This window comes from Alligator sinensis, unplaced genomic scaffold (genome assembly GCF_000455745.1).
Source record: "Alligator sinensis unplaced genomic scaffold, ASM45574v1 scaffold397_1, whole genome shotgun sequence".
In the NCBI taxonomy this organism is placed as follows: Eukaryota; Metazoa; Chordata; order Crocodylia; family Alligatoridae; genus Alligator; species Alligator sinensis.
The window spans coordinates 637,595-664,226 of NW_005842610.1; the positions used below are offsets into that span (position 1 = coordinate 637,595).

A 26,632-nucleotide genomic window follows, 5' to 3' on the forward strand; every position below is an offset into this window, starting at 1 on the left:
TGGTAGGGTCAGAAGGGACCTAAGCACATCATCAAGTCCGACCCCCTGCCATGGGCAGGAAGGGATACTGGGGTCAAACGACCCCGGCTAGGTGAATGTTTAGCCTCCTTCTGTTTAGCCACCCAGGGTAGGGGTGAGCACTGCTTCCCTAGGAAGTTGGTTCCAGATCCTAGCCGCCCTGACAGTGAAGCAGTGCCTCCTGACGTCTAGCCTGAATATACTCTCAGTCAGCTTATGGCCGTTATTCCTCGTAACTCCTGGTAGTGCTCAGGGGAACAGGGACCCTCCCATTGTCTGCTGGTCCCCCTTGGCAAGTTTGTAGATGGCCACCAGATCCCCTCTCAGCCTTCTTTTGTGTAGGCTGAACAGGTTCAGATCCTGTAGCCTCTGCTCATAGGGCCTACCCTGTTGCCCCCTGATCATGTAAGTGGCCCTCCTCTGGACCCTCTTGATGCTATCCACATCCCTCCTGAAGTGCGGCGCCTGGTGACAGCGGCTTGCCACAGTCAGGAACATTGATCCCCTGGAACCTCTCCATTTCGTTCTCAAGTTCCCTCCCTGTGGGGAATCACCTGGGTAAGGAGGGCATTGCCACCACTGAGGGTCTCAGTAGCCTTGAGGAAGGGCTTGAGGACCACCAAGATCTGGGTGATGGTATCCCACTCAGCTCTTTTAAGCGGACCACTGTTCCCAATCTCCCTGAGCAAAGCCATCTCATGGATGGCCTTGTGTTGCTCCACCAGCCCTTCCAGCATCAGGTATGTGGAATTCCACTGAGTTTCCACATCCTGCATGATTTTGTGCGGTGGGATGCTTAGCTCTGCCTGTTTCTCCCATAGCATCTTGCCCCCTTTGATGCTGTGGTGGAAGTAGCCCACCACCTTCCTGCATTTTGAAATCAGCTGGTTGGTGGTGATGGCACCATCACCAGCAGCTATGCTGCCCTCCAAAGCATCCCTATGAGGTGCAGCTTGTGTACCACACAGCAGACGACCTTGACCATATTGGCCCCATTGTCGGTGATAATGAACCTGCGGGTGATCTCACCCTGCCCAATGAGCCACCCCTATACCATGCGGTTCATGGCCACCTTGATCTCCCTTGCCGTGTGGAACTCATCCATCACCTTGGCTTGAAGGAGAGCCCACCAACGGCCTGATTGATTGCATCAGTGCCCTGTGAGAGAGAGGTAGGCATGATTCTCCACTCTGGCTGCTCCAGATATCGGAGGTGAAGTGCAAGGCTACCTGCGGCCCTGCCTTGCGCAGCTCCCCCAAGTACACCCTGCATTCCTCATATAGGGAGGGTACCACCATCTTGCTAAAGGTGGTATGTGCGGGCACTTGGTAAGATGGGGCTATGAGTGCCATGAGCCATCTGAACCCTGGCTGCTCAACTAAGGAGAAAGGCAGGCCATCCAGAGCAAGCATCTTCCCCAATGCTCTGGGTGATCTCACTCGCTCTTGCAATGTGCCCCACTTTGTCTGCAGCTTTCTCCTACCACTCCAGGGTGGCCTGCCTTTGCTTTGGGGAGACAGGGGCTTTGGAGCAAGCTGGGGACTTCCCTTTGGGCACACACCCACTGGTGCTAGGCTGAGGAGGAAGAAGGGCAAGGGAGTGCGGTCTCCTCAGATGCAGCAGCACTGCTGTGGTGGTGAAGTGTTTCACCTCCTTGCCCCAGCTGATCTGCCTTCGGCAGTGCTGGCAGATAGCTTCTCTTGTTGTGCCTCTGCCTACTGAGGAAGGGGATAAGGCAGGATTTCTATCCTCAACCCAGAAGCAGGGAAGTAGTGTAGTGTGGGATCATTTTGAGGTAGCAGATGATCCTGAGTATGCTGACTCAGCTGAGCCACTTGCCTCCACTACCTCCTCTGAGGTGCCTTCCTGACAAGGAGACCTGGGTCTACAGGAACTTTGAAGGGTGTGGAGCACAAACTCAAATTCTAGGGACCAAGGGGAAATTTATTTAGCTAGGGCACTCAAGTCCCATAGTTCCAGCTCTAGTTCCTCCTCTGGTAGTGGGAGGCTCATGCTGGGAGATGAAATTGGGGTGGAGGAGACACTCATTTTGGCTGTTGGTGCCTATTTCTGGAGTTTGGAAAGGTGGTGCAGGTTCAGGTGCAAGGACAGGTACTGCTTCCACCTCCTTGCTTCCACTGGCAGCAGAAGACTCATGGTTGCCAGGAAAGAGGAAGTATCTATGTGGGGGGGTGGGGGGAGGAGGATTTGTAGCTCGAGCTCTCCCCCTACCCCGTCTACCTCCCCCGCCAGAAGACCTGGCACCTGCCTTTCCAGCACACTTCATAATAATCTTTCCTGTGCTGGAAAATGTGTCTTTGTGTATAACTAACTAATAAGATATGTCTTCTTCTCTGATGTATGACTGTGTTCAACTTCTGTGCTGTGTTGACTGTTGTGTAACTAAAATAATCTGTTCTTCGACTCTGACTTCTGTGCTTTGTTAATCTGAATCTCTATCTGACTTCCATATTGTCTGTAGTCTGATTGTAACTATAACTAATAATATTGATAACTATATATCATCTCCTCTTCTTCTTCTATAAATGTCTGGCTTCTTCTCTGTTATAAAATCTGACTTCTTGTATGATGTGTGTGTGTGAGTTTGTAATGTATTTGCTTTCCTACAGTGATGGATAACACTGCCAGGGAAAACACAGCTGTCTTTCTAAAGTGTTGGGGAAAAAAATCAAGAACAAATATAAATTGAAAGAAATGGATTGGATAGGGATAAGTAGAGGGATTCTAGTTAGTAAGCTTCATCCAATCCTTCCCAAGAACAAAAAGTAGCAGGAGACTGACAAGGTAGGAAGCCAAGCCAGTCCAGTACTTTTCAGACACTGTTGCTCAGGCAGAAACAGCTCGCAAAAGGGACAGAAAGGCTGCAGACAGAGGCTTATATGCTGTTTCTACATCCCTCCCCCCAAGCACTGTGATTGGAAGGGGACTCAGGGAAAGATCACAGTCACTGGCCAGCTAGAGATGTCAGTCTTTCCCTGCCTCTTCTCAGTTTCTCTTCCCCTGAAAGACTGCCTTCTGAATCTCTGAATCTTTTCTGAATCCATTTGGAGCTTTCAAACTGATTTGGAGGTTTTTTGTCTTCTCCCAATTTGATTGGGATTCGGAGATTCAGCCTCTGAATTGGGCCAAATCTTCTCTGAATTGAATCGCAGACCAAAACTTTGCACAGCCCCACAATTTAAGTCCCTTACTTCTCATCTTGTTCATATGGACATGGGGAACAACTGATCACTATTCTCTTTATAACAACTCTTTCTGTATTTAAAGACTTATCAAATTCCCCCTTCAGTTGTCTCTTCTGCAAACTAGATGATCCCAGTTCTTCCAATCTTTCCTCATATGACGTGACAATTTTTGTTGGTCTCCTTTGGACTCTGCCCACATCTCTTGAGCAGCAGCAAAACTGGACATAGTACCCTGGTGAAAAAAGCTGTACAGGACAGAGTGGAAGAATTGCTTCATGTGCCTTGAGCAGGACACTTCTGTTAGTACATCCCAGTAGTTAAGTCTGTTTAGGAACAACATTACACCACTGATTCATATTCAGTATGGGTCCATTTTAAGCTCCAGATACAGACTGCAACCGAGCCAGTCATTCTCTTTTTGTATTTGCATGTTAGATTGTTCCATCTTAAGCATGGCACATTGCACTTGAACTTACTAAATTTCATCCAATTTATTTTAGACATTTTTCTAATTAATATGAATGACATAAAAGCCAAATTCTACTGACCATTCTCATGCAAAATTCCCCTTGAGATCTCAGGGACTTTTTTCTCCAGAAAAAACATACAAAACTGACACCTAAAGAACTATTGCACTGTGTTTATCTTGCAGCAAGATTTATTTACCAAACTGAAAGCCTATTGTTTCTTCATAAAGAGCCAATTTTAAAAAAGGTTTTCAGTAGGACGTCAGCATCACAACCTAGAGAAAGAAAAGTTATAATTTTAAGAGGTGTCATTAAACTTCACAACCCATCAATGGTAAATATACACAAGTTCAAAATTAACAAACTGAAGAGTTACTTGAAACCTCATTTTTGTTAACTTAATGATGGAATGAATTTTATTTAGTATACAGCATTGAATGCATACACGTCAATACCAGTGCCGTAACAACAAAAACAAAACTTGTAAAGTTAGCAGCAATTTCTGCAAGTACAAAAATACACATTTATTTCAGAACATATATAATAGCAAAATTTATCAAGATATATTATACAAACTCAAAGCATTTTAGATAATGCATTACTTTTAATATATTATAAGATGATTTAGATAGCGCATAATAAAATTACATAGGTTCTGCTTGCAATAATATATAATGCCATTTTACAGCAAAATTAATAAACTATTCACAACTTAAACATGAACAGAACACCCAATGGAGCACAATAAATGAAATACAGAGAGTTTGGGACTTATATAAGCTTCAGTATTTAGCTTTCCTTCTTTTTGAGCATATGTTGTTTTTTTCATATGCTAAGAGAAAGAGGTGCTGGGAACTAATGAGCTACCTTGTAAACCAATAAAAAAGTACTACATTTCTTTCTTGGAGGACAATGAAAGTAATAACCATCATAGTTTAAAAACAGTAGTATTAATACCACAGGTATGGCATCTATGGTGGCCTCACCTACTACATCAAAACCACAGAGGACACAGACTTATATCCACAACGCTTAATACAGGAAGGATATAGAGTTTCCCCTCTTGACAAAACACTCTACTTCACTTGTCACTGTTTTGGAACCAAGCGCTTCCGGATTCTAGGACAGCAATTTTTAATTAAAAATTATGTGGGGAAGTGACTCTCTTAATGTTCATGATGACAATATGAATCCTATAACTCCCCAGTGAAATTTATCCTCTTGGAATATGAAACCTAGGCTGATCAGAGAGTAATTCCAAAGGCAGTTGTGTTTATGGTAGTGATTTTAAACATAAGATTCTTCTGCAAAAATCCTTTGGTCAATCTCTTCAAACTTGGGATCACTGCAATGCCTTTTTAGCCTTTCCTTGTTAATTTGGATCATGGTGTCAGTCCCTGCCTCTACTTTCTGATGAGATTTATCAACATCTGGTTTAAACAAACATCCATCAACTGCCCTTGTGGCTTTTAGAGACAAACAGAAACCCCTTTCAGACTCATCCTCAATAGATTTCGATTCAGTGCTTAGCAAAGCTTTATTGCTCTCAGAGTTTATTTGTTGGCCATCTACCTCCATGGACATTGCAGTCTTACTTAAACTGTCCTTGATGAAAAGTTCATGTCCAGCACCCGATTCAGGAGCATCTTCAGCACTTGGATTTGGGCACCTGATGACTGGGTTGGATGGCTGTCTTTTATGTGACAAAAGCTGAGAGTTTTCTTTCTCTGCTTCTTCCTCCTCCTTACTTTGTTCAGCTAGCAGCTCCAAGGCTTTAAGTTTCTTGTCTTTTACCTCTGTGGGGCAAAATGGAGCACTGGATGGCTGCCCACTTCCAGGAGTGGAGGAAGGATTGTCATCCTGTACGGTTTCTGTGGCAGTATTTTTTTCCATTGATACATGTGCTTTCAGTACCTGCCATTGTTCTTGACATAGATTATCTTCTAATGGATCTGAAGGGTCCACATGTGGTTCCAAAGTGATTTTGATAATTGTCTTCTTCTTTTCTTCTTGCTTAGATGCTTTGTCCTTTTTTCGGAGAGTCCAGTTTTTCACTGTGGAAGCCCCATTTTTTAACCAAGTGCTGGGATGCAGAGTAACGGGACTCTTTTGAGGAGGCCACTCAAGACTTCCTTTTTTAACACAAACTGAGCTGCTGTTGCTGGCCTGGCTAGAAAAAGAGCTGACTCCAGCACCTTGGTGTATACCACAGAAAGGGTTGCATTCAGGAGATAGGTCTCCAGGTTTCTTTTGAAACTGAAATCCACAGTCCAAAGGAGAGGAGGTCTCGGTTGGGGTAAAAACTGAATAGTCTGAAAACTGGGAGAAAGCGCTGTCCAAAGAGCTCATTGAGGACCCAGAGGGAGATGTTCCAGGAGAAGATAAACTAGAACAGCTAGTTCTTGAGCAAATGTTTAATCTCAGTGGGGTTGGTGGCAGGAGGTGATTGGCTAAGTCTTTCTTTTCACCCGTTTGGTTTCGCGTGCTACTCCGGCCAACATCAATTCCCATTACCAAACTCTGATTAATAAGCTTTTGCCCTTCCATCTGCAATGAACGAAGCTGCTTGAGATAGTCTTCATCTACATGAGATAAGACAGCATCACAGCTGGCTTTACGCACTGTGTTATCCTGACACTCACTGAGATGGGTTAACTTAGAGGTGGGAAGTCCAATGGATGGCTCTGAGCAGCGTCTGTGCCTTCTTGAGTTTTTAAGAGCATCTGGGGCAGCTGAAGAATAGCCCAGCGTATCAGAACAAAGAGGCTCATTTTCAGAGCGATCCTTCGATGAAGATTTGTGGTGTAAACCAGCAGAAATTCTTACAGGCTTTGACTTGGGTGGAAGCTTAATTTGAACCTCTTCAATTTCTGGCTGGTCCAAGTCACAATCACTTAGAGTCAAGACAGAGTCCCTGCTCCTGTTATCCTGACCTCCTTTTTTGATCAAGTCACTAAATGAAGAGTCAGCATCATCATTCAGCTCATTTTCCAAACTGTCATATGAAGAATCATTCAGATGAAAGGAAGAGAGATCTGTAAGAAGATTAAATAAACATTAAGATATCTATGATTAAACAATGCTGATGACAAACAGTTTCATTGGCTTCAGACATACTCTTTTCCTTCAGTAACCACTTGCCCTGTAGAGACTTTTTAGATAAGACACTTGGACAAAGGATAGTCTCAGAAGAATTCTCCCAATTTTAAAATGGAATAATAGAAATGACTCCTGTTATGCCCCAAGTCAACAAAGCACTTAACCATGTGGGTAAATGCCGTGTCAGCAGTGATTTTACATTAGTGTATGGACTAGTGCAAATGTAATCCAATGATAAATAATACATTATTAGACAACCACATCTCTAAGTAATATTATGAATGTTCTGTCCATTTTTTTTTTTAGATACATAAAAAGGCAGGTCACATTAACATGCCTTGCTAGGACTCATGAGTAGGAGACCTGCTTTGGACTTGTGCTGAAGGCAGCCTCCAGTTGATTCAACTTTAAATAGGTACCTGATTGCTCAATCTGAGGAGATAAAGGTGGCAGGGTGTGACATAGGCTGTATCACTTGTATGCAGCTGGCTACAGAAACGGGTGTGCTGTGGGTACACTAGCCTGATGGACTGTGTTTGGCTTGAGCAGACCTTTAACATTTTGATGCAGAAGTGAGATTTTTTTTACTGGATATATTGTAAGGCAAGGTCTCATCTCAGCTGCAGGTTAAAAAGTAGACTGCAGCCAGATGTGCTTGCCTTGGCATAACTGAAGAAAGAATTTAGTCACAATATACCAGAGAGAACCACATGTGGGATCTGGGACAGCTACAATCCCTATGCATAGCACAGCCAGTTGTGTAGCTCATGCAAAATGCCAATAAAACATTCAGGTGAGGCTGTTGCGCATACTGCACGCAGTACATGCAGCTTTTATTCTTACAGAAATGCTGCTCAGAATTTTTTTTTTTTAAATAAGGGCCTTAAAACTGGTATTGTGGTTATGCGTCTCTAACCGTCTTTACTGAAATGTTGCTTTACTATGAGTATGGGGCTTGAGAAGGCGTAATTAACAACACTTTCAGAAACCACTTTAATGCCCAAATTTCACGTCTTTCCTAGAAGCAAAAATTTGCAAGTCATATTGGAAACCAGGGGAGCTACCCACCTCTGAACAGTTGTTTCCAATCCTGAAATGGTAGGATATCTGACTTTAAACATAGGCAGTATACAATCCTGAATTTGAGTGTCTCAAACATGAAGAAAATATCCTTTTGGTGCAAAAATGCCACAGTTGAGGGGCATATTTCTTAACAGTGACCACCTTTTTGGATCACAAACTGGAACACACTTGTGTTCCAGACACACCACAAACCTTCAGAAAAGTAGCCTATGCCACTTCTAATTCTGGTTACCACAGCTACGCTAAGTGAAGACTGTGGGTAAGCTTTGCTTTTAGGCAGAACTCATTCACTCTGGTGCAATGGTGTAAGAATGTGTTATTGCAGCAGGAGCAATAGCCAATTCACAACTCATTTTCAAAATTTCGACAAAAGTACTATTTCAGTGATTCTTCAGGAACAGCAACAACAAACCCCTAAATGTGGTACTATTTCAGGAAATTGTAAGGTTAGGACCAATGAATTCCTGATAAAGGTGAGAATGGTATGGTCTGAGTTGTATGCTTAAATTTATCATGGGATTCCTATTTATCAGATAAGAATCACTATCCATGGGAGAAATGGAGAAGAGTTCATACAAATGTGTATGCCTGAACGGAGAAAAACAGCCTTCCTTAAGATCTCCCTGCTTTGCTGACCGGTTGGGTTGAGCTATCTATCATAGACAACACAATGGTTTACCTGAGCCATCTTCCCTGTTGTCGCATCTTATCAGCATGTCCCCAAAGAGGGAGGTCACTTCCTCTCCAAAAATCCTGCAGCAATTTTCAATTAGAAACTGCACCAGAATGGAAATCTAAAACAAAGCAGTGGCAGTGAGATCACTATTCAGATCTTATACTGGAGTTGAAAACGAAACTCATTGCGTAGATCAGCAGCAAACACAAACCAACACAAATGTTCCTGGAAATCATGTTGCAGGCACTGTGCTGATATAATATTTGGTGCCCCAGTCTTGGTCTTACAACAGCCTGTGTGAAGGTAACCCAGATAATACTCGGATTTAAACCAGTTCTAGCAGGGACGGTAGCAGGAACATATGCCAATCATCTCCCCATAACACTGAAAAAGGAATAGGCAAACTATACAAAATATTCTGGATTTCCCGACTGTTTCCAAGCAGGTACACCTTCTTCTGAAACAAAAGCCATCCTTTCTTTGGGCCCATATTAACCCTTAGAATGCTAAAGGACTCTGCATTAAGAGAAGCAGGATAGACACACTAATTATCTAGTATACATTGGCACTGCCTCTCCCACTACTGCTGTAGGTGCTGCTTTTTCATCTGCACAGATTCAAGAGCATCTCAACTCTCTGGCCCTTTTCAACCAGGACCAGATAAACTCCTTATGTCCTCCCTTTGGGGCCCATTCACCTTCCCACCCCAACTCTTGGCTGCTAGTTCTGGCATGCAGTCACTTCCATCCCCGTTCCTCCCCCCACCATCCACTGCCAAGCCTCCCAAGTACAGCCTGGCACGCTCAGGCTGGTTCACAATCTGGAAGAAGGGTTCAACACTGGAAAATTAAGGGCTTGGTCACACGGAGAAGGGAAGTGATGCAGAAGAGAAATGGGTGGCACTGCACTTGCTTCACCCAGGAATCCTGCCTCCTTTGTGGCTCAGCAACCCCTAACAAACTACCCCACTCACACATTTCTAAGAAATTAGCCAGTGTCCTGGTGACAGATACCTGGGGTATGAATTCGACCCCTAAGGACAAACAGGCTTTCTGAAAATGTCCATTTTTCCTCTTTAGGCAACTGTCTCACACATTTCCCATAACAGTGCTTCTTCCTCCATACTCCCCTTACCCCTCTTTTGTCCATAGCATTGTCTTTATCGATAGCTTCCCAGCGGCACCTGATTCTACCATTTTCAGCACTGCTGTCCTACAAAGTAGCTGGGTAGATTGATGGTGTTTGGTCCTCCTAACCTCATAGCTACTGCCTTTGAGAATCTTCCACATGGAGCCAATACTCACTGGCTGCAACTACACGAGCAGTGGACTGTGCAGTAACTGGTGTTACTGTGCAGTACTGTCACCACACAGCTTTTTCAGATGGTACTGCACTTTAGCAACAAGCTACTCTGCAGTAGCTCATTACTGCGCAGTAGCGTTGCATCATTGTTAAAGCCCACTGGCACTACCGCGCAACAGCAACAAGATACTGCGCAGTAGCTCGTTGCTACTGCATAGGAGCATCTCACGTAGATGCACCCACTGAGGTCCAGACACTGGCAGTCTCCTCCTCTGCATCTTCTCCACCTCCCGCCTTACCATATAAAGCGAAAGCAGCCTGGGGACCATCTTAATTAAAGCTCACCTCCCCACCTCCATGATTCTTCAGATACATTGCTCATATAATGGACATTTGTTTATCATCTCCATCCCTTTCTTTCTCCCAGAGTACTGTGAGGACAAATCAATTAATATCTGTAGAGTACTTGGAGAAGAAGCCTCAGTCCCTGCAAAAGTGCTAAGCATGATCCCTATTGGTTACAAACCAACCAGTCTGGTTGAATACAGAGATTTGTTGACACAGGACTGTCCAACTGGTGGCCCACAGGCTTCATGCAGTTTATGAAGTGTTACTTTGCAGCCCCCAGGCTCCTGCCCAGGCACCACTCCACCTACCACTATGGAAGCTGCTGCTGTTACCATGGTTTCCAGGACCCTGCTCCTTCCTCAAGTTGCATCTTTTCCCTGCGGGTGGGGTGGGATGTGGCTGTGGGGCCCAGAGAGCATAGGCCTGGAAGGCACCCATGTGGTGCCCACACTACTTGGTGGGCAGGGGCGGGGGCACTGCCAGCACAGTGGAGGAGCCAGTGAACATGCAGGCTGGGGAGTTGGTCCATGAAGTATGCAGCCCTGGCCGTTCTGAAAGTGGACAGCCCTGCCTTAACAAAATTGTGGCTTCTCTCACCTTTTTTGTGAATTCACTTTCTGTTTCAGGGCTAGAGGGAGTAGGCGGCCAAAGCAGGCTAGGGGCAATGCACACGGCTAGATTAAATGCAGTCATCTGGTTGTCTTCCGATTGCTTTTCTATATTGTGCAATACGCCAAAAAGGTAGCGCAGGAGAACCACATTCGCTCTGGGAAGCTGCTCCATTAGCCTGAGAAGACACACACAAAAGTGTAATTCTATTAATTAGTGACCTGACAAAAACAAAGCTGGAAGAGAGCATTCTTCACATGCAGGGACACAATATAATGGAACTACAGAATTGGAGGCAGGGGGAATGCAAGAAGAAATGGCTTATAGTTGAAGTATCTTCTCAGAAGAAAAATGGCAAATGGTATGGAGAAGTTTCCTACTCAAATTTAATGGCTTCCATCTTCTACAGGAAAAATCACAACAGCTGCTCATGTACACTGAAGTATTTTAAGAATAAATTAAACCTATGCTCAGTTATTTTATTTGATAAAGTACAATTTTCAATTTTACGTGTCTTTTTGTTTAAATGTTTGCTAATTTCTCTTCACTTAGCTACAAAATTCACTCATTAACACTGGATTACCCTGTCTTTGTGTGTGAATCAGCAAGGCCCTTGTTTCAGAGATCACCTGGTCTCTTCTGCTTGCATAAAATAATTTCTTCCCCATGACATGCTACTATTTTGCTTGGTCTAAGGGACTGTCTGCATTGCCTCTGTAGTGCTCTAAAGACTGCTGTCAAGAACCAAGCCCTGCCCACCCAATCCCACTCCCCTTTTGGATGCTCCAAATCTGGAACTGAGGTAGTGAAGACACTCTGAGGATGTTCCCTTGGGGCAGGGTAGATGCACCCCTATTTTTAATGTTCTCAGCAATGGGGCTTCCCACCTTGCTGGGCTCCAACATTTCAATCACAAGTGAATCCCTACTTCAAAACAGTCACTGAAGTTAGAGATGAATGGGGGGAAAATGTGAGTTATCAAATGCACTATTTTAATCACATACAATATACCCCAAAAAATAATATGCACCTTGTTTCTGAAAAACAGAATGAAGAACAAACAACATTTCCAGGCTTATGGTTGCAAAGAGCAGAGAGCCTAATCTTCAGTTGACTTACCCTGCCTTTCCATTTTAAGAAAAGCTGAAATCCTAGGTGCTGTTAAAGACAGCTCTCTATGGGTAGATCTATGATTTTGAAAAGAGCTACAGAGTCTCTAGGACTGTGAAATAGGAGCAGCTAGCAGATGGCAAAATTGCCCTAAGAAAGGTTAGCTTGATTAGTGGAACATCAAGAACATTAAAAAGGAGAGATGACCATTCAGTACCTGTGGAATAAAGTACAATAAGTCATTAAGTCAAATGACTCCCACAGCTGTCTGAATAGCAATGCTACAGCTGCTGCACTGTGTAGCAAGTATCAAGAGAGGAAGGCAGAAAAATCAGCTTCCCTGCTTAATACACACACCTCAACTTTTTTTATTTTGGGGGGGTGGGGAGGATGTGTCATATATGAAAAAATATGGTAGTTACTATCTATTCCCTTCCAGAGCCCAACACCTACTCCTCCCCACTAAATAAAGTAGTTCCTAGTCATTCTATTGTGGTGGTATGCAGAAATACAGACCTTGAGAACTGTAGATTTATACAGCTTTTTCTGTGAGAAACATTTCTGTGAAAATAAATGATTGAAATCCAGTTGCTGCCATAGGCTCTCAAAGTAGATGTATCCTAGAGACAACAGTTCAGGAAAGTACCCCATCCAGGAACGCTCTTAAATATTACTTTAGGTATGTACCTAAATACTTATTTAAATGTTTTCCTTTATTGCATCTTGTACACCTAATTTTTGGCATTCCACTATTTTGGGTATATTTTGTGACGTCTCCTGAGAGATGACATAAAACAATTACCTTTGGACGCCCTTGATCTTCTCTTCCTCATTCCCTTGATCCATCACAGAAATCCACTTATCACAGAGCTGGGATAAAAAAATGCTGCCTGGGATGCTCCGAAGGAAATCCTTATTCACAGAGAGGAAGGATAAAAACATATGAGCAGCTGTTTAGGGAAGAACAGAATGCTACACGTAAGAGAGAATGCATGGTTGGGACAGCAGTGCCTGGCTTGTAATGCACCCTATGTAGCAGCTAAGCCAAACAGTAGATCTCTGCCAATTAAAACAGACTTGAATTCTAATTCAAATGGATATTTTCAGACCCTCTCTTGACTCTTTCCTGACAAAATGGAGGCAATTATCAATGCTTTGTCTGTTTGCACAGAAGGAAAGAATTTGCTTAGAGGCCTATTATTTTGAACTGCAACAGGTTCAGTGTACTAACCATTTGACTTCACCTTACCTCCCCCTCTGCACCAGCAAACTGTTTTCAGAACTTGGCACGAAACTACATAAGGAGCACAACCCTGCTGTACTCCAGGACCTAAGAAGCACCTACAAAGTACAGCTATTCTACACTTCACAACAAAGTGAGGTCTAACAGAGTTACCAGTACAACTATGTCCACTGGATGTTAAATTATTTTATTAGAGTAGTTAACTAAAGCCTTTGTGTGAACATACATTCCCAAGCCCTTCTTCCTGGATGGTAATTACCTATACTGGTATAAGGCATATTTATATAGCTGTAACTACCAACAGGAGGGAAGGGTGAATCCCTGTAGTTAAAGGGTACAGTAAAGTAATAGAAGCTCTTGGTGTAGATAAGCCCTAAATGTTGCAATCATTTTTGTAGTCTTGATTCTAAGTCACCAAAATCATTGGTAACAATTCCATTGTTTCAATAGTACAGAATCAGGCCCATAAAACCTAGTATTCATCATCTTGTACATTTTGGGTTTAAGTTTGTGACTCCCACAATGACAGAACAGATTTATTTTTTTAAGGATAAAAAAATAAAGCCTTTCCTAGATTTCAAAGCATAGTCTCTAAAATAGGACTTTGTGCTCACTTCTGAATTCCTTAACTTCTGTCTTGGTCTTATTTACAAGCAGCTGGTCTCCAAATTTCCTGTAAATCCTGAACAAGAGTATTGTATCTCTCCTTCAAGGGATGGGAAAGGGTTTAATTGGCATTCAGCAAACAACTTGGGGACACCCTGCAAATATAAGGACCCAGGATGGGAATTTCCAAAGCAAATGAAAGCCAAGTGAAACAAGGGGCAGGGGGGAGAAGTCCCTCAGGAGCAAGGGACAGGAATTCAGCACACTCAGGCTTTCAAGTGGCAGGAAAACTCTGCCTTGTAGGAGCTTTAAAGTACATCCAGCACTTACTCAGCAGATCATCAAAAGTGTCACTGACTTTGGCAGTCTTCAGAGGGTCATATTTAACTATGTGTGAACTTTTGAACTGTATCTTCCATGCACATAACAAAAACAAGCTTTTCTTTGCTATCAGACATGTCCCTTTCTCCACCTATTTTTGTGACAACTGAAAGGGGAATTATGATCTCTATGCAAACACTTCAACATCTGCCTAGGTGTAAGTAATGAGTAGTGCCACTGAAGTCAATAGGATCATTTGCATGCTTAAAAGTAAAGCAAGTAATGAAGTATTTGGCTAAAGCAGAGCTAGTGTGCTCAGCTCTTTGCAAGTTCATACAAAATATTTAGTCAATGGCAAAGAACTTTGATTTTATTAAATCAAATTAAATTAGTGGGTTCGTTTCATTAAAAAGATGCCCCCATTTCAATCAGACAGTTATTTCAGCGAAACAAGCCCCAAAACTTATGCTGTAGTGAGAAATGGGTAACTTGATCCCAGGAAAAGAGATCAAGTATATTAATGCCTATGCACTGTGCTAACTCCACTGGGACACTGTTTTAAGGACAGACACCTCTGCATTGGAGTCAAAATTCACCCATAGAACAAAATGGTGGTTTTCATATTCTAAATAAAAATAGTGTGTGTTTTAGAGAGGAAGTTTTCCCCAACCCAGGTGAAAAAGCAAAATCGAATGAGGATCAAACACACTGGGAGGAATCATAAAGGCAGATATTTGTGTGTAAAAATGTTGGGATTTATTTTACCAGCTTCACTCAAGACTAATAGCATATAGACCATAATCCCCAGTCAGGTCCTATTTTCTGCCTACCAATTCACTCTGAAGTCGTCATTTCCTGCCCCAGAATCTGGCAACCACCATTTTATAACAGAGAAGCATATGTGATTGTTCTTAAAGCGCATGTGACCCAACAGTGTGGATATACATTAACTATCAGCAATCCAGCGTGAGGAGGAATCCAAATCTGTACTGATCCACAGAGCAATGACCCATCCATTCCTTAGATTGCTCAAAATCCCTTTTGCTAAGAAGAATTTTGATTCATTTGCAATAGGTGCATCAGCAGCAGCATTTTTTCTAAAGTCCTCCAGGGATGAGGGCAGACAACTGAAGCACGAAAAGGCAGTGACCCGTAGGAAAGACTAAAATTCTGTGATGGCAGTTGCTGAGACAGTGAGCTTGAAGCAATCTTTTATTCCTGAAATCCCCAGAATCTTACAAGTGGGAGAAAAACCACAATTAAGTTGGTAGACTTTTTATATCATATCTTTATTCTCCTTCATCTCCTAAAACATGCACATAGCCATTTGACTCTCACATGATGTCCCCTGTAACACCGGTCAGATGGGAGACTACATTGGATCCTGCTTTGAAATTTACTAAAAATTCCCCAACCAAAATTGCAGCCTCACTCATTGGCATCAGGGATAGCAGAATAAGGGGACAGCATTTTATGTTAAGAAAATTCTATTACACACATCCAAGCAGTGCTTCAATATGGAGATTACAGTATCACTGAACTAACACTTTCACATAAACAGCTGTATGGTAATAAAATAGGGAAAGTGTGCCAGTCCTTTCCACAGGGGGTGCACAGCTATGGACTGGGGATGTTCTTTACACAAAACAATATTGTTCTTAAAGCACTATTTTTTGTACAACCATCCACTGGAAAATAAACCCAATATTTTGGGCAACATAATATACTTCACAGTGGTTTAGAGCTTTCATCAACTTAATTGAATAAAGATTTGACCTTGCAAGGCTGCCCTGCACAGTCTGAGAGTTCACATGTTCGAGATAAGATTGAATGTTAGGGCTCATTTAGAGAAACAAATTAACTGCCTTTAGAGAAAACCAATTGGATCATTGTCAGAAGAGAGGCTGGTTCTTCCATCCAGAGAGAAGAGGAAAGCTTTTTGCATACCTTAAACACTGATGCAGTCACAAATATGGATTCACAGGCTAAGTGCACTTCAGCTCCTGAATTAAGCTTCTCCTTGAGATCTCTGCAAGATTTTGCATTGGCTGACCGTCTGAAAATGCCTCTGGTAAAAGGCCCTTCTTGATAAAGAAGGGTAAGCATGTCCTGTACAAAAGTAAAAAGCCAGAAGCCTTGTTAGGAACAGATTCTTTAACCATCTCTTACAAGCAAGATGATATTTTATTTTCCTTTGAGTCACACCTGAAGATATATGAGCCCTACAAACATTCAAAGCACAAATGGGGCATATTCTCAAGGCTGCACACAACTCTTATGAAAGCTACACTTCTGGCACTGACATGATCTGTGCTACCATATTCATATCACATAGAACAGCCAAGTACTGATCTGATGCATCACACCTTCAGAACTGCCCAAATATCACACAACACCGATGTATGGGAAGAGACCGACAGTCCAGTAGTGTAGTATCCTGTGACTATAGCAAGAACCTGCTTCACAAGGAAGGTGTAAAACTTGCACTCTTCACCTAGTCTTTTGAATTTATACATACACAGGCTAAGATTTCTGGATTAGTTGATCAGTTTGTAGCCTAAAGACCACAACACAATTCTTTCAATGTAATAAAAGTGCTTCTCATGCTCATACAAATATGAATTCTGAATCCTTATTAAGATTTATATTCCATCACCCTTATTCCCAATGAGCTGCACTTTACTTTGCAAGTAGACCGTTAACTTCAAGGAGCTACCCAATGTAAGGAGTCACAGAACCAGACCATCTAAATACTGTTCTCCATTAAATAGAGCCACCAACCTCTCTGAAGTCAATCAGGCTTCACAGAAACAAACAGGTAGAACTAGAACTCCTGCCCACATATTATATATCTAGTATGTTAAAAACTTTTGGGATAGGAGATCAAGTATATTTTCCAGTCTTTCTGAGGTATCAAGGAGGTCTGATTTCTTCTTCTAGACGGAAGATGAAAAATGGCCAAGAGAAGGAAATCTAAAGTTGGAGATCTTTTCTGCTGCAGCACATAGGTCATATTTTCCACCCTATTGTAATTATTCTACTCTCTGTAAATTTTTATAGCATGTTAGTCACAATACTACCTGAACACTTTACAGCTGCAGAGGGCCAAGCAACACAGCCAACATCCATCACATTTGTTTTTTGTAGAGTATGTGCAAAGGAGTATGTGGGTTTGTAATTATTATGCATGCATGCATGCACTTCCTGGTCTGAAGACCACATTACTAACAATGGGATCGCTGAGTACATGGCAAGAGATGGGATGTTGGTACAGAGTGTATCATTATTAAAGTGAGTTTCTGTAACTTGACTAGGTAAGCAACAGCTCTTGTTTCATTTCAGTCTGGGCTGCTAAGTCACCTTTCTGAAGAACAGAAGTGCAAATGTGCCAAATGGAAAGATTCTTTTTTATTATCATTATTTTTTTTAATAAAATCTACTTTTCACATTCCTTTCTCAACTGTTCATTTATGTACAAAATACTTTACAGATGTGCCATTCACATGAACAGTGTTTACACCAGCATTTCCATTTTCTTTGCAATAATTTAGAACAACTGTATAGTTGGGCTACAATGCAAGATCTCAATCTAAGAATCAACACAACTAGCCAACTCCTTTTAAAATATTAAGCCAAAAGAAACTAAATGTGTGGAGGTTAATGGCTTGAGATGGTTTTGTATGATAGAAGTTAAAGCAAGACCCATTTATTAAAGGTGCAGGTTATAGGGCTTTAAAGCAGAGACCATCAAACCTACTTTTGGGCTTTACACCTTCCAATTCACCTTGCCATATAGGTAAATCCTATACCATACTCCTAGGTGTCATGTTCATTCTGAAGAAGCACTGAAGGCAATTAAAGGAAGTTACATTTTGGGGTTTAAACAGTATATCTATTTAAGACCACAACATTCTACCAAGTTGCAACTGTGAACCTATTCATTTTATTCTTCCAAATAAAAGCTTTTAAAAGTTTTGTGTTTTAAACCAATGATTCTTAGCCAGGATGATGCAGCACTGGGGTGCCACGAGATCCTTTTTTAAGTGTGCCACAGGGTGCCATTCAATATTAGAACTAGGAAGTGTGTGAACATCTACACATGATTCACAATATAAACCCAGATATTTCAAACAGGAATCCATACTATCAAGAACACTCTGACCTGTTGTAGACTGAGTTCTTTGCAACAGAAGAATTGCTCGATTATTTTTCCACAGTAACAAAACAAGTGAGAACTAAGAGCTAACATTCTGAGAACCACTGTTTTAGACAGATATGTAGCAAACAGCAGTAACTGCATTTGGCTTGAAATACCCATAATATTTAGAGGGGAGTAATAAATGAACAGATTTTTCAGGTTAGGTGTAGCCTAACCCTTAGGGGAGGGGGGATGGGAAAACAAATAAACCAAAGCAGGAGTGCCTCAAGCCTGTGGGCTAGATCTGGACCATGGTGCCATGTCATCTAACCCACAGGGCTCTCCTTGGTTTGGAAATTTGGTGGCAGGAGAGTGCTGGCATTACTACCCTACTGCCAAACTTTTCAACCCACAAGGAGCCCTGACCCCCGAGAGCTGGATTGTGTGTCCAATTGCAATGTACAAGGCCAGGCTTGGGTGGCATGGGGCCCCATGGTCCAACTGTGGTGTGAAAGGCTGGATGGGGGAAGTGCCAGTCTCCCAGGAGTAAATCTTGGCAAGCAGGGGAGAAGGGAGATGCTGCCCAGCCCCAGGGCCCGCTGCCAACGCTTGGGGCAGGGGCAGGACTCTATCCAGCCTGCAGCCCAGTCTTGCCCCACTCATCTGGCCCATGGGGCCATAAGGTTGAGCACCACTGACTTAGAGCAATCACATTCACCAGTAGCTGCAGCAAGAAGATTAAAAAAAAGATGTCATGGAAGGCTCTGAAAAGTCTTCGTTTGAACAGCACTGAGAGTGTCCCAGCTACATTGTGGGAAACCATTAGCTAGGGTAAATTGACTTACCTTACCTGACTTTGGTGGAAGATCTGGCTTCTAAACTTAGGGTTTGTGCATATTATGGTAACAGGCAAGTCCCAGCACTGAGTGGCTAAAGGACAGCCAACCCCTCTTCACTCACTGACGCACTCCAAACACGGAAGAACACCACCAATGGCTGCTCTCAGGAACACCAGAGACTGAAGCACTGAGAGCACTTTAATGCAGACAAACCCTTAAAGAGTCTATGCCATACCATGTAATGTTAGGTAGTTGGATAGTACTCAGCGGGCATGCCTACACGTGCGCTTTAATGTGCAGTAGCTTATTTTACTGTGCATTAAAGCGGTGCGTAAAAAAACATGTTAATATGCTAACACGCAGTAGAATAGGCTATTGTGCAGTAAGTGTCACCTAAAAAGTATGCGCTTGAGCTACTGCGCATTAGTACAACCTAATGCACATTTATTTAGGACCTCATATTGGAGGCAATAAATTTAATATACATTAGTAAAAGCATGTTAATGCACATGTAGATGTGCCCACTGGCACTTCTTGCGTTGCCTAAGTAAGGGATATGGAATCAGGACTATAGCACATGTTACATAGAAAAGACAGGCCAATTTTAAAAGAACATTAGAAAAATTATACAATGTACAATCTTATTCATATTAACCAAGCCTGACCTCAGTTTGTGCTTACAGCCAAAATGTTGGCTTAAAACTATAGATGGAGTTTCCTCCCAAATTCTCTGGTCAGGACATTTGAGCAGTATGGCGACATTGCTCCCCTGTATTCTCACTTGCCAGGCAAAGGTAACAAAAGCAGCCTCATAACTCACCAAGACAGGTTTGGGCAGGTTGTCATTCTCACATATGGCTGACAAGGAGAGGCCGAAGAGTTTCCCAGGAATCAGGGATGTTGGAGACACTGGTGTATTGTCCATCTGAGTGCCTGGACCACGCCAAAAGGCCCAGTTTATAATTGACCTTTTCCTCTTAAATGGCTTTTGGCTGAGCTCTGAGGAAGAAGTGAGGTATTTATTAGAAGAAACGTATTTCAATTTTATTTCCAATATTTGTTTTGTGGTGGTTGCTATGGTTTTGAAGGAAAAAATTCTATGAACACAACTAAGTCTTTGGCATTTGGCTCAACCTAGTCCATGGTGAGCCATACCTGGACATGAGCATGTGGAGAATGCATCTTATTATCCAGCCTCTTAGAAGGGTCAAAGAGCTACACTGCACTGCTACATTGCAACTTGAATATGCATCTGTACACGCAGAATTAAGACAAGAAGTCTTTGACTTCACTTGAATCTAGATTGTTACTGCACTAAATGACTCATTTGCTACCCATATGCCCATTTTTGTTAAATTAAAAAATATATATATTTTTTGTGCTGTTGTACACTGGCAGTCTAGTTTAGCTCTTTCCATACCTAATAACAAAGAGTCAGCTGATGGGATATGGTGCATTTACAAACAAAAATAAACTGCCGTCTTTCTTCCCACTTTGCACAGAGTAAACCCATTAATCAGTGCACTTGCTGACACCTTGGCTTTAATCAGCATCTTCCAGCTGGCCCTGTGTGACTGGCCAGGTTATTCTTCATTCATTTTGGTGGTTTTCATGAAGTTGGGTAATGCTGAAAGCTCTGAACAGCATTATTTACAGAAGCTCTTATTCACAGCTCACAGGAAAGGAAACCAAGGCATTCTTATATGCAAAAGGAATTTCTTCACATTTTTTGGTGTCAGCATGTATAAACGACTGCTTAACAGCGAAGAGATGCGTTGGCCTCTTTAAGGTGGAAATATGAAATAGAAAAAGTAATGTTGATAAATCTTCTCTTTTATCTTTGTTTTCCAAGCCAACTGATCCTTAAACTTTGTGCATCTACAGAGCTTCTACTTCCTGTGTTTTCAAGATGTGGTACCTCCCAAGACATCAGCTTCAGTATATTATAGACTTTTACCACCTGTGCTTTCTGGCATGTCTCTTTACATTTTTGGTGATTTTTGTTATGTATCATTCCATGACCATGCTCCTTTTGGGAGTGGATGGAAGTCTTTTAATGAAGCATTTACAGGAAAGTTTAAATTTAAACTTGAACATTTTGACGGTAAAGGCTAATGAAAGATTCTTTCCATGAGAAAATATATGCAAGGTATACATTTAAAAATGAGCCAAAGCTTCAAGAAAGATAGGAATGACAAGGTTCAAAACTGTCATTTAACATGCCATGAGTCAGAAGAAAGGAATAACTGCTAATGTCTAAAAACTTTATTTTTGTTACAGATGAACTAGATATAAGAGTGTGGCTAAGGTTCATTGGTTGGAAGTTTACCTTTGCGGTGGCAAGGATATTATTATGTTCTGTATATTGTGCTCATTGCAAGTGAAAAGTATAAAGCTCTTGTTTAGATTCAGAAGACCTATTCCCTTTATAGAAGTGTCACAAAGTCATAGAAAACTAGGGCTGGAAGGGACATCCAGAGGTCATCATCTTGCTTAAGGTAGGCTCATCCCTATCTAAACTATTCCCATCTAAAAAAAGTGTTTGTCAAATCCAGGGGTGGCTAACCTGTAGCACATGCCACAAGTGGCATGGGCAACCTGTGTGTGTAGCATGCAGTGTGGAGGAGGCAATACAGCAGCAGATAGGGCAGGAAACAAAAAACAGACCAGGCAGGTAGCGCAGAGCAGGGAGCAACAAGCAGAGCAGCAGATTGGGTAGGGGCACACAGCAGGGAACAAAAGGCAAAGCAGTTGATGGGAAGAGGATGGCAGTGGCATGTGCAAAGGGTATGGGGCTAATTTGTGACATGCCTGCCAGAATGGCTGGCCCTCACTTGTCTAATTTATATAACTAGCAGGCACACTGGCCAAAAATGCCAAGAACATATTAATTTGGCACAAAGAAAATACGACACTGTCAGTGTCCTGCCACTACAAGCAGGGATGGTTCCAAAGGGAGGGTGGGGAGGGAGGAACGCACTGGGGCGCTTGCACTCCCCTTGATTCTTGCTCCACCCAAAGTTTAAAACCAACCACCTGGCAGTGGCAGCAGCATCTCTAGTCAGGCAGTGCTGAGGGAGTCAACTGACTTTATGGCTCATTTTAATTTACCTGATGCCTTCTAAACTCTTCATTCCACAGGTGTTAATGACCATCTCTTCTTTTTAATGGTCTTGATGTTCCACCACTCAAGCTAGTCTCTGTTCTGCAATGCTGCAGTCTGTTAGCTGCTCCTGGGAATGAAGCTCCTATTTCACAGCCCTGCAAATTTTTTAAACTCATTCCAATGAAGTTATATTTGTTTTGACCTCAGTCAAACTGAATAATACCACCCTAGGCCCCCAGCACATTGGTAAAGCTTCTAGCTTATTTTTAAGCGGAGAAAAATATATGTTGTCTTTATATGTGATGATGTACCTCACCACCTGCACACCCCTTTTCAAAATTCCAGATCTACCCATGACTACAAGGACAAGAACTTGTTAGAATATGCTCAAGAGATTCAAGGAAGACCCAAGAGATCTATCCCTTCCCTTTATGAGTACTGACAGATAGCTATGAAACTACAGAAAATGTATATATTTCAGCCTATAGGTTGTAACATTGGAAGAGTTTTGCAAATATCAGCATACACCTCTCCTTGCTTTATCTATTTCAGCAGGGGCATCTCTACCTCTTGAGCAAAGGAGCCTGCTCAAACCATGCAGGAGTCCTATGTATATTTTAGCATCTGCTTCCAATATGACTTCTTAGTGTATTGTTACACATTACACTTCACATAAGTTATATGTAGATCATAGTAAGCATTACTATGGTTTGGAAAGTTTTCTGAGCAGTCGCACATGAAATACTTACTACCATCATAGTTCTTAGTACCCCACTAGAGTCTGGAACTGGCTCCAGTGAGACCCCAGGGCTGAGACCAAAAATCAGCTGATTTTCAGTCTCAGTCCTAGGATTGCATCGGAGCTGGCTCAAAGCACTGGTGCAGTCTGGAGGCTCGGAGCTAAACAAACAACTATTTGTTGGGCTCTCCCTGTCCCCTACCCTCTGCACAACAGCCAGTTTGAACCAGCTCCCATGCAGTGTTCTTGTTGTGGCACATGAGGCTGTGAAGGATTCTGGGAATTCCCTGGGTAAATAGTTGCCTGTGAATGAAAAAGAACTGGACTCAACTGACAGGAGGTTTCTTCCAGGCCTACTTTCTTAGGTTTATTACTGATTGGTCACGTTCAAAAAAGTATTTTATGGAGCTATGGAAAATCTTTTTTTTTAAATATTATTCCAAACACTGGAACAGAAACTAACAAATAAGTTAAAACAATGAAATGTCAGTATCAAAAAATCCTACTGGTTCAGCAACAGAAGGAAACATTTAGTTAGCCAGAAGAGATTTCCAGCCTAGGAAATCCACTCCACTCCCACAGTGCATGAGCATGACTGAGAGGCTATCACAAAGTGTGGAAAGGAAAGGGGATGCATGCATATCTATGCAAGAACATGCGAGAAGATAATATGTGAGAGAAGCCCCAGCTTCTTTCAGGTTGAAACACAAATAGGTTATTTAGTACTGCTTAGGGAGTACTTTTGTACTTCGGAACACAAGCCTGGAACTTGTAGGGCTTCCTTCTGTGGATTAGTCCGGGCCACAATGGTAAAACAATAACATCACCTTGGTTGCAAATCTTTTTGGAGTTGGCAAGTTTGGCACAATGTGCCTTAATCATTCTGGTACAGACCAAGTCAGTGCTGCTTGCACTGTAGGTATGGTGAAGGCAATTCCATTCCCAGTCAGTTTTATCAAATCCACGCAGAGTGACGGACTTTTTTCCTATGTGAAACTATTCTGAACTGGCCCAAACACTAACCTGGTTAGCAATTGGTGGCCTTTCCCAACTAAAATTTATACTACTGAATACTTCCATGGTCAATGAGATTTCCTTTTTGTATGGAGACCAACCTAATGTACTCACCTTTCTCTTTTAACAGATGATTACATAACAATTTGGATTTCAGACAAATAATTCACACTGGTCAACTATTTGAAGTTAAATGGTAACCAAATGTGTGTTTATAATACTCTACAGGCATGTGCTAACAAGCATTTTTTGCTCATTATGTTGTAATAAATTAAACTAACACGTGTGCTAGAAGCCTCCTAAAGAGGCAACACACACATTTAAACCCCTTTCATGCTGTAAATACTGCTGTGCTTTTATAACCAGGTCATGGGAGGGCCATCAACTTGGTTAGCACAAAGATAGCAACTTTTTCACATTACAGACATTTGTCAACTGTGTCTGCATGTCAACACCTACCATCATGCTGCTGAACTGCTGGAGCGTTCTGGCATGGTTTCGGCAGCTATTCTGTTCTGCCTCAGAAAGGGACAGTGTGTCATGCACGTACAGCAACATGGGTATCACCAGGGTTAAGAAACCCTGGGATGTTAGAGCAATGGGGATAGACTGGGAAACTCTGTTTACACAGACATAGGTTAGGAGTCATAATGTACACAACATAAGCGTGGTACTCTGTTAGCACAACACACAGCTGAAACACTGAGGTTTCCACAGTTGCTAATTGTATATTAGCCACACTGTGTGTGGGCAAAGATAAAGAGCCAACTATATCCCTCAATGGCTGCAAACTCACTTACAAGTTTTAGTAGATTTTGTGCACAAGTTTCCATGATTACCTTTTCATCCCATTTCAAAGAACCCAACAGAATAAATGGAATGCTTAAGCAACTCCTACTAAACTGAAGTGGAGCATCAGGAGTCCCAAGGTTGATTACCTCACACCTCTTCCCCTCTCAATTTGTTGTGAATTTTTCTGATACGTACAGTCACACCTGGCAGCTACTAACAACAACCTAGCCTCTGGTCAGCCGACTTGAAGATCAGCTGAATGTTGAATTATGACTACTGGCCTTTGCAGTGCTGCCTTTCTCCGTTTTCCTAAACTAAAGCACAGGAGTGCGAGCCAAGAGGAGTACATGAAAACACATGTTAATCAGGTGTGCAAACAGCCTAACCTTTGCATCACTTTAAACTGCTTTGTCAGTCAAGGATGAAAATAGAAAAGCTCAACAGAGCAATTGCCTTTTATTCCTACTTTGCACAAAGCTTGTGCATTGTTTGAGCATTGTCCCAACCCTCTGCTGACCCAAAAACCAAGATGCAGCAGCAGCCTTCCTTTATCTCCAGTAGTTTGCACAGCCCTACCAGTGACAACTTTAAAGCATTGATTTGCATTTCTATTTTCTCTTGCCAGTCAATGTCAGGTGCCACGCTGTGCCTATAAAAGCTAATTACACCTGTTTGTTAAATTGCCTCATTCCTAAAATATGCCATGAAGTAATATATAATGCTAATTACTAAGAGGCTGGAAAGGAAATGAATGTGTATAAAGTGTAATTAATTTCCTGTATAATTTACAATATAAATGGACAATACCGCATATATGTAATTAATTTCAAGAAACATTAAAAATGGAATTTACCTATACATCATGGGTGAAGATATCCACAAAATATGAGCCGATGGGGGAGATGCAATACACATTTCTCCCAGTGTATTAATTTCACACCTCTGCATTATGATGAGTAGTGCATTAGTGCAGAGGCCCCAACTATACTCAGAGTCTTAACATGACCAATGCAGATAAAAAAGCCCTATACTTCACCAAGTAAGAAAGAGCTTCAGCCCCAGAAAGTTTACAATCAAGGCCCTAATTCTTAAAGATTTACTCGCATGCTTAACTTCATGCCCTGGAAATGGTTATTCTCATTGGAGTCACAGTGCATGGCATTAAGCGTGTATGTGCTGATGTCTTTGCAGGATCAAAGGGAAAAAGAAAGTATCCCCATTTTATTCCAGTGGAACTGATAAACAGAGATTATGTCCCCACCTCAGCAAGGTACATAAGCACATGCCAAACCATAAGTATCCAAGTCACCCTATAGAAGGAGGTGTTTACAGTTAGCACCTTACCAAGTCAAGATGCCTTGCCTGTCATTCAGGAACCTTGTGGCAGGGCTAGTAACTGAATACAAATATCCTGAGGGGGACTGAGGGGCCAATCTGCCACCCTGACCCCTTAGCCCGGCAAGTCTGCTGCTTCCCAGGGGCCCGCATCCGGGACATTACGGAGAGGATCCCAAAGCTCCTTAAACCCACAGACCACTATCCCATGCTCCTTATTCATGTGGGCACCAATGACACTGCTCGGAGCACTCCCAGCCAGGTCATGAGGCGCTACAGGGATTTGGGAGCGGGGCTTAAGGGTCTGGGGGCACAGGTAGTATTCTCGTCGATCCTCCCAGTCTCAGGCTATGGGCTGAGAAGGGACAGGAGGATCTATGTGGTCAACCAAAGACTGCAGCGCTGGTGTCGTCAGGAAGGCTTTGGCTTTCATGACCACAGCCCGCTCTTTGGCGAGAGAGGCAGCGAGCTCCTGGGAAGGGATGGCCTCCACCTCTCTCCCCTAGGGAGGAGGCTCTTCTCAGCCAGACGGGCTGACCTGCTCCACCGGGCTTTAAACTAAGCCCGCTGGGGGACGGGGG

At 42.5% G+C, this 26,632-nt stretch overlaps 1 protein-coding gene across 5 annotated transcripts in view; it reads right to left on the bottom strand.

Moving 5' to 3' along the window:
- Nucleotides 1-3,957: 3,957 nt before the first annotated feature.
- Nucleotides 3,958-26,632, bottom strand: part of ARHGAP20 (Rho GTPase activating protein 20) — a 93,898-nt gene continuing 71,223 nt past the window's right edge. For all 5 annotated transcript variants that reach the window (XM_014524430.2, XM_025214892.1, XM_025214895.1 and 2 more), the window contains 6 exons: nt 19,886-20,064; nt 16,036-16,197; nt 12,721-12,830; nt 10,797-10,986; nt 8,553-8,667; nt 3,958-6,726 (listed from right to left, as the gene is read on the bottom strand). In XM_014524430.2, coding sequence (XP_014379916.1) covers nt 4,979-6,726; nt 8,553-8,667; nt 10,797-10,986; nt 12,721-12,830; nt 16,036-16,197; nt 19,886-20,064 — 2,504 coding nt within the window. In that variant the 3' untranslated portion in view covers nt 3,958-4,978. The remainder of the gene's footprint in view (nt 6,727-8,552; nt 8,668-10,796; nt 10,987-12,720; nt 12,831-16,035; nt 16,198-19,885; nt 20,065-26,632) is intronic.